Source organism: Bidens hawaiensis, unplaced genomic scaffold (assembly GCF_021521415.1).
Source record: "Bidens hawaiensis isolate Kalapana, Puna unplaced genomic scaffold, B.hawaiensis_p1.1 tig00062436_1, whole genome shotgun sequence".
Classification (NCBI taxonomy): domain Eukaryota; kingdom Viridiplantae; phylum Streptophyta; class Magnoliopsida; order Asterales; family Asteraceae; genus Bidens; species Bidens hawaiensis.
In genome coordinates, this window is record NW_027501209.1 from 63,116 (window position 1) to 72,542 (window position 9,427).

Sequence of the window (9,427 nt, forward strand, 5' to 3'; positions counted from 1 at the left end):
TAGCATAAGTGGTTTTTCCATCATCTTCTGAATTAGGTCAAAGTTCTAAGTCGAGTCGTCTTTAGTTTATTAAGTAGTTTTAATATTAGTTTATTAGTTTTTTAGTAACCCCCCCCCCCCCTCTCAAAATAATAAAACTTAAATAGTCGTGTCCGTCAATTGAGTCTAATTATCTATTTACGTAATTTAAAGAGTTTCTTGGGTTCGGTATTCGGACTTACTTAGCTGCACTATAGTCGAACGGTTCACTTTCCGATTACTAGTTTTAGTTAAGTTAAGAGTTTAGAATTATAATTTAATGTCTAGATAAACATAATTTTAGTTAATAATTTTATAACTACTTTAACACATATGACACAATGCCGGAAAAAAGACATAATGAGACAAATGAACAAAAGACACAATATATCACAAAATGTAATACAATGCCGAACAAAATATAACAATGCTGAGTAATATAACACGATATCAAAGAAATAGACACAGTGTTAAGAAATAAAAACACAATTAATGATGAAAATAAATACATGCATAATGATAAACGAAAAGACACAATGATCTTTTTTCCCTCAACATTGTGTGCGTGTGTGTGTGTGTTTTTTTAAGAACAAGGAAGATGATGGAAACATTTTTTTTTTTACTTTTTTTGTCTTTTTATTAAATTTTGAGTTATGATTTTTTTTTATTAATTTTTTTTTATTTTTTGAGGGACTTTTTTATGTGACTTCAAATCTTTCTCAATTTTATCCATTTTGTAGAATAATTTGATCCTCAATATTAATTCCAAATGTTTTAATAATAAGAAAAAACAAACACATCTTATCTAATAAAGAAAATATTTAATGCGTAGCCTTTTTTCAAAGTCAGATAACAATTAAAACTACTTAAATGTGATTAAAATACGTATTTAATTTCTTTCACATCAAATCTGACTAACATTTGATGAATAACACATATTTTCTTCACCTATATCACATCTTTTTTCTTTATGCTACGTTATTTACTAAGGGGTAAGTTTGGATTTGGTTTCAGAAACAACTTCTATATAAAGTTATTTCTTTGGTATTTTCACAAAGGAAAAGGCACAGTAAAATTGGTTAAAAACAACCCTTTTTACTAACTTATTACTGTATGATGAAAATTAATTAAAAAGATTAGTAGTTTAGTACGTTAGATGGTCCATTTGTTGGAAAAAGTACAGAAGATTAGATGGTCCAACCATCCAATTATTTGGCATCAATTATGCTATATATCAACTTGATGCTAGTTGGACCACTTGTCAAGAGTCAAATATCAAGACCAATAAACTATGTTTACTGTACAAAATGTATACATTTAAATTCCTATCAACTTTAGTGGTAAAAAAAGTATCAGTTTATAGAATTTTATATTCCTGTAGAAAAGTTACATTTCCATTTTATTTAATACAACACAAAAATGAGGGTACAATAAATCGACACATAAATGTCACTAAAACATCCAAAATGAGAAAACGTTAAACATCATTAACTTTTCACATAATTAAGTTATTAAACTACCGTGTAATAAACCTACTAGTTTGAAGGGACGTTATTTTGTGTAACATAATTGCTATTTGGCTCTACGAGAAATAGCAAGAAAATTTGACGCAATCTACTTATGGATTTGCTTACTATTTTAATAATTTTAAGCTGTTAACTTTTAATACGGCAATATGTGTACGCCTTTTGATGAATGTTATGTTTTCATATCACGTTTTCAAAGTCAATCCATTGAACTTGAAACTTACATTATAATTATAAAAACCCTTTATGTTTGAATATGAATAATACAATGTCACGAGTCTTACCTATAATATCTAACCAAAATAATTTTGTATATATAATAAATATTATGTAACAATCGTTAAATATAGAAGTATTCTAAGTTAATAATTGTATAAAGTGTATAACACGTGTATTCAACTTTATCTCTAATCTATGTAACTAACATAGCCCTTCGTGACTCAAGACCAGCATGTTAAAAACTCGAATCAAGTCGACCTTTAACAAGCACAAAGTTTTAATGAGACTCATTCAATAAATGAGTTCAAGTCCGAGTTTCACATATCGTGCTCGATCTGACTTGCTAGCCTAAATGAATAATATATCATTTTTTTAATATACTTATATAATAACTATTATTATATATAAAATTATGATGAAAACAATCAAGCAATATACATTATATTGCATATATAAAATAACTAAATAATTAATAACAAACGGATTGAAGTAAAGCCAAAAGCTACTCACAAGCCGAGCTCGAGTTCAACTCAGCTCAATTTCATCCCTACATATGATGCTTTTATATATACTATTTTTATTTTGTAACAAAAGCTAGTTGGTCTAATGATAGCCTTGTTACTTTTCTTATAGAAAGTCGTACGTTCCAGTCTCATCTAGAGCATTATTTTATGGATTGAGTCAAAATGTTTTCTCAGTTGTGGGTTGTATTCTGGGTGAGTTAGCGTTCTGTTTTTCAAACAAAAGGGTGATCTATCTGTCAGAGTAATCTCGGTGTTTATGCTTTGGTGTTTAAAAAAGGAAAAAAAAAACAAAGATCCTCATATCTATACTATATATAATGAAGGAGACATGGGCAAATTAGACAAAATACAAGATTTAATGCATACGATATAACTCATAAAACATGTTGAATAAGGGAAATAATGTCTTTTATCATGGTTACATTTTGTCCATTAACTTAAATCAGATTTTGTAAATTTAAAAAAATAGTTACAACTATGGTACCTAATCTTTTACCCGTATATATTCTGTATTTTCATTTTAAACCTACTTCTCACAATAATTTTTAAACATCATAAAACTTTTCATACACTAATATTTTTTAGAAACCATTGGACTATAAAAATAAACATTTTATTATCTTTAGTTTGAGTGATGATATTGTTATAGCTTTCCAGCCTAAAAAATAACATTTTACATAGGGGTGTTTGCGGTCTGGTTTTGATAGTTTTTTAAATTAAACTGAGCCAAATCATAGTAACATTTTTTTGTCGTCGAAAACTGCAACCAATCCGTTGAAATTTTGAAGTCTGGATGACCAAAGTTAAAGAAAGAATCAACCGTGAAATCAAAACTAATGGCTGGCTTGAATGGTTTCACAGTTTTAAACCGACAAAAGGTGCCCATAAACTTATTACATATAATTATCAAGATATGAGTCTCTCTCGCTGTATCATACTGGCACCTGTATAGTAAGATAATATAATCTATACTACACAGAAAATAATAAAACCGTTTCAAACCTACCCACATTTATGAACAAATCCAATCCAAAAAATAAATATAAACCCATAACGTGAACTTGCTTTTATTCACTTCACCCTTTTGCTCTGAAGACATCATCCACGTGTAATACAGTTACGACTTTCGTTGCATCAACTCAAACCACCTCACCGATTCCTCCGTTACTTTTCCTTGTACTCAACGCCGCCCTTCGCCGGACCTTTTTCCGGCCACCCATTTCACAAAATAATATTACAATGAGTAGCACTTGTTCAGATTCAGATTCCATTGTTTACTTACACGGTGATCTTGATCTAACGGTCGTGGAAGCTCGATCTTTACCCAACATGGACTTATTATCCGACCATATGCACCGCTGTATAACATTGTTTCACACGTGTAAACAATTAGATAAGACCAAGTCATCACACCGCCGTCGGAAGATAATCACAAGTGACCCGTACGTGACGGTGAGTGTAGGTGAGGCCACGGTGGCGCGTACGCCCGTGATACCCAACTCGCAGAACCCGGTCTGGAACGAGCATTTCGTTACGCCGCTAGCGCACCCGGCCACCGAGATTGAGTTCCAGGTGAAGGATAATGACGTCATTGGAGCTGATTTGATTGGTGTTGTGAAGGTTTCGGCAGAACGGGTGGCGTCGGGCGAGTCGATTGATGAATGGTTTGATGTTATCGGTCCGAATGGTAAACCGGCTAAACCCGATGCAGCGATTCGGTTAAAGATTAAATTTACCTCTTGTAATGATAGGAATTATAATAATAATATAGAATTGTTTGGATTGAAGGATAGTTATTTTCCGGTGAGGCACGGAGGGAATGTGACGTTGTACCAGGACGCGCACGTGCCCGAAGGGGGGTTACCGGAGATTGAATTGGATGGGGATAAGGTTTTTAAGCAGAGGGGGTGTTGGGAGGATATATGTCATGCGATATTGGAGGCTCATCATTTGGTGTATATTGTTGGATGGTCAATTTACGATAAGGTGAAGTTGGTTAGGGAGCCGAATAGGGCGTTGCCGAATGGTTGGGATTTGAGTCTTGGGGAGTTGTTGAAGTACAAGTCTCAGGAAGGGGTTCGGGTTTTGTTGCTTGTTTGGGATGATAAAACTTCGCATAACAAGTTTTTCTTCAAAACGGTATGGATTCGTTTATTAACGTTTTGTCTAATTTGTGTTTTTAATTAGTTTGTATTTATTTTGATGAGCAAGTATTATTAATTGAATTAGCACACCAGAACATCGTTTATTCTCTTATGCAATTATACACGTTTGTGTATAATTGTATTTATTTTGATGAGCAAGTATTATTAATTGAATTAATTTGGAAGATATTAAAATGAAGTAGTAGATTCTTGCAAGTTTTGATTGATATGAGTGTACATTAGCACTCTGTTTTGCTATATGCATATTTAGTTGATTTCCATTTTTGGAATTTTAAAAATGAAAGCTTTACTGTAGTGTTGTAGGATAAGATATAAAGCAAAATGAACACTATGGTTTGAACTTTTATGGAAAGGTGAATATGTTGGTCCTCATAAAGAACCTGGCCTTTATTCTTTCTGCCTTTTATTACTTTTAGTGACATATAATTGTGCTGCATCCAAATTAGGCTTTGCAAATAAATAGATATAGCTGCATACACACAGATATTTACATGGGACCTATTTATATTGCTCAACATATATGTATTGATGAAGATTGTGAGCAGATTCTATTTAGTACTTTTTTGTTCTCTTATGCATCCTACATTGTATACCAATAAGCATACATCATTATAGTTTTCTGTGTAAAAATGGTATACATCTCATTACATTAGTATACTTGTAAAGTTGATTTTCATGAGATGTCAATTTTTTTTTCTTTATCTTGTTACTTATGAATGGGATGTTCAGGTTATGCTATTATCTCTGACGGGTCAAACACGTAATATAAATTGAAATGACTTAAAAAGAAACGGGCCAAAAGGCTCAATGGTCACCCAAAACATATTATTCTCCAAAGTAACTATTTTATATTCATTAATATACAATTATACACGTTCTGGCTCAAATGTATTTCTCACCATTAAAGTTGGGTCAAACAAGCTTGTGGAAAGTCATGCCAATGTTACAAAATTTTGTGAAAATGTTCGGACTGACCCTGCCCGTTCAACCGGTAATTATATCTAAAGATTTCATATGGTTGTTTTTGCAGGAGGGAGTTATGCAAACTCACGATGAAGAGACATGGAAGTTTTTCAAACATTCTTCGGTCCACTGTGTGCTTTCACCTCGATATGCGAGCAACAAGCTTAGCATTTTTAAACAAAAGGCATGCTTCATGTTCATACTAGGTTATAACTATTACTTGTTCAAGAATATCTCATGATCTTATCTTTTATATTGTAAAGGTAGTCGGGACCCTATACACCCATCATCAAAAATGTGTTATAGTAGATACACAAGCCCGTGGAAATAATAGGAAAATATCTGCTTTCATTGGTGGATTGGACCTCTGTGATGGACGCTATGACACACCAGAACATCGTTTATTTCGTGATCTCGACACTGTATTTGCGAATGATTACCATAATCCAACGTTTACTGTAAGTATAAGAACTATATAATCTTGTTCACAGTATTAAAATATTAAATTTTGTTTCATGCCTTAATTTCTACACAATAGGCAGGTACAAAAGGTCCGAGGCAACCATGGCATGATCTACACTGCAAAATTGATGGTCCTGCTGCATATGATGTGCTCAAAAACTTTGAACAAAGGTGGAGAAGAGCCACAAAATGGTCTGAATTTGGACGACACTTCAAAAAAATATCTCATTGGCACGATGATTCGTTAATCAAACTGGAACGCATTTCTTGGATACTTAGTCCTAATTCAAATATATCAAATGATGATCCTGCGTTATGGGTTACCAAAGAAAATGATCCTGAAAACTGGCATGTTCAGGTTCGGTTTATTACCGCTTTGACCTGTATGAAAATGACCCTTTGACCGGTTTTGACCTGTACTAACGTTTTATTTATTGTGTTTGGTAATAATGACAGGTATTTCGCTCTATTGATTCTGGTTCTTTGAGGTTTCCAAAAGATGTCAGATCAGCCGAGTCTCAGCTTGGTATTGTACTATTATTTTTGTATCAAGGAATTATTTTTTTGAATTAAATTGTTGAAATTGAGTTTTTATTTTTTCTTATTTTATTTTTATTGCATTGTTGCAGAATCTAGTGTGTGCTAAAAATCTGGTCATCGATAGAGGCATCCAGAAAGCATACATTCAAGCCATAAGATCCGCCAAGAACTTCATCTATATTGAGAACCAGTATTTTCTTGGGTCTTCGTATGCATGGAGTTCCCATAAAGATGCAGGTTTGAAAATTTTATATTGGAATTTGCATAACTAATATGTAAAATTTGATAAATAATGAGCGTACTGACTTATATTATATAACCAGTTTTCAGATCTTTTTCAGCTGCATACTCAACAAAAAAGTTATATAAATTGCGTAGTTATGTTCTCACAATGATATTAACTGCAATGTATTCATGTAACGTTTATCAATATAAGTCGAAAATAAATTGTATATAGTCAAATCTGTCCTCCTTACTATGCAAAAATATAATCATTGCACATAGAGTTAATGTTCAAAATGACCAATGTGGAGTTCAAATTGTGAGCAGGCGCTGATCACTTAATCCCCGTGGAACTAGCATTGAAGATTGCTAGTAAGATAAGATCAAACGAAAGGTTTTCGGTTTATATTGTCATTCCAATGTGGCCCGAAGGTGTCCCTAGTTCTGCATCTGTTCAAGAAATTCTGTTTTGGCAGGTAGGTTTTATTTGAATAATTTCACTTTCTTTATCCTTTCAAGCTTATTAATATGTAAATATTCTTTGTTATATTATTAGGGACAAACTATGCAAATGATGTATGAAGTGATTGCAAGAGAGCTCAAGAGTTCAAATCTTGAGAATGCACACCCACAAGACTACTTAAATTTCTATTGCCTCGGTAACCGTGAACAATGTGATGAACATGTGTCGAACTCGGGCAGCCAAACCTCTAATGGCGGTTCGGTAATCGTACTTCCTTATTTTATACATAATTCTGCAGTTATTCTTGGAACTTTTTAAAAATAAAACACTTTTTATTTTAATATTATTTCAGGTTTCGGCTTCTCAAAAGCATGGTAGGTTCATGATCTATGTACATGCTAAAGGGATGATAGTAGATGATGAGTATGTGATTATCGGGTCTGCCAACATTAACCAGCGGTCTATGGCCGGTTCAAGAGATACTGAGATAGCTATGGGTGCGTATCAGCCTCATCACACATGGGCCCACAAGAAAAGACACCCTCGTGGTCAGGTTAGTCCTTCACTCTTATTGCTTGTTTAGGCCTGCAAACGAACCGAACGTTGATGGGAAGTTCGTTTATTTAATGAACGAATGAACATGAACACAATTTTTTGTTAATTATGTTCGTGAACATTCGTTTAGATACGTTTTGTTTACATTCGCTCATTTAATTTCGTTTACGTTTGTTCGTTTACGTTCATTAATATATTCATTTTATTTTTTTTCACCAATTACAACTTAAGTCTGATTTTAATAACTTTTAGACCCAACACATTACTTTTAGCTGGTTTCGCTCCGTTTTGTTTGTTCATCTATGTTCTGTTATTTTCATTCATTTACGTTCGTCTATATTGTTAATGAATGAACATATACGAACACGAACATGCTCATTTTCTTAACGAACAGACATGAGAAAGAAATCTTCAAATGATCAAACACGAACATGCTCCGTTCGTCTTCGTCTTCATTCAGTCCGTTTACAAGCCTATGCTTGTTGTTTATCACCTTTTCTTTGGGCGTGTTTGGCTTCACGTTTTCAAAACGCGATGCCAAACACCCCCTTAACAAAAGCCATATATTAACATATCACTAATTTAGTTACTTTTTTTTATGATTATTAGGTATACGGTTACAGAATGTCATTATGGGCAGAACACACAGGAAAGGTAGAAGACTATTTCAAGCAGGCAGAAAGTTTAACATGTGTAAAAAACATAAACAAACTGGCGGAGGATAACTGGGAGAAGTTTACCAATGATGATTACACTCCATTGCAAGGTCATCTTCTAAAATACCCAATAAAAGTTGATTCTGATGGCAAAGTCACAAGTTTACCCGGACATGAACACTTTCCAGATGTCGGTGGTAAGGTACTAGGTAGTCCATCTACCCTACCTAGTGCTTTAACAACATAACATCCAATTTTTGTTAAAATTTTATTAACTTGTTGCTTTTATAGGAATATATATTAGTAATACTGTAGTATACAAAAAATAATTTACTTTATGTTGAACAAGAAGTATATAAATAGAAATGATTGAAATATATCACCATTATATATTTTTAATTCATGAAATTTTTTTTTAAAACTATCGTTACAAGCAAGATACTAGCAACGATCAAAAACCATCTAGCAACCAAGAGTTTAGCAATACAAGTCAAAAGACCACCGAATCAAAACAAAACCACCTACTACATCAAAACTTAAAACCCCGCCACATCTTCCAAGTAAGACTCGTGTTTTTTTTCTCCGATGTTTAGCCCGCAGGTAGCTAAAAGCTTTAATTTCACCAACCACATTGTTAAGGATTATCGGCTTTCCCTCAAACACAAGAGCATTCCGAGCACGCCAAAGACACCATAACGTGGTCAAACAAACACATTAAAGGCCTTCGCTTTCCGCTTTGAAAAGGACGAATACTGATGTATCTCCAAAAGATTAAAATAACTCATTTTCATTATAACATATTCCATAATGGACCCCTTTAATACTAGTTTGGGGTGAAATATAGTTTTTACATTGGAGATTTTCTTAGATTTAACCGTGTGCGGTGACGCAAAATGATGGTTGATATGGGTTGCCAACATACAATCATACCTTATTATGAACGTATAGGGTCGCGAATGCAATGGTATACATGGCATTTGTATATGTACACCTCTTTACTAGTAAAATCTCTAATGATATGAATGATTTGATATTTATACGAGCGCCGTACAACATATATATACGCACGCATAAAGCAATAATTGTGAATATATAGGAGAGTAATTATGATGGT

The 9,427-nt window shown here is 33.2% G+C and overlaps 1 protein-coding gene across 1 annotated transcript; it reads left to right on the forward strand.

Annotated features, from left to right (window-relative positions):
* The first annotated feature begins 3,526 nt into the window (after positions 1–3,526).
* LOC143603694 (phospholipase D delta-like) lies at positions 3,527–8,569 on the forward strand. Its single transcript, XM_077080426.1, has 10 exons — positions 3,527–4,426; positions 5,483–5,599; positions 5,679–5,873; positions 5,954–6,235; positions 6,334–6,408; positions 6,507–6,654; positions 6,967–7,115; positions 7,196–7,363; positions 7,455–7,655; positions 8,267–8,569. The coding sequence occupies exons 1-10, from the start codon at positions 3,527–3,529 to the stop codon at positions 8,558–8,560; spliced, it is 2,529 nt and encodes an 842-aa protein (XP_076936541.1). The 3' UTR covers positions 8,561–8,569.
* The last annotated feature ends 858 nt before the right edge of the window (positions 8,570–9,427 follow it).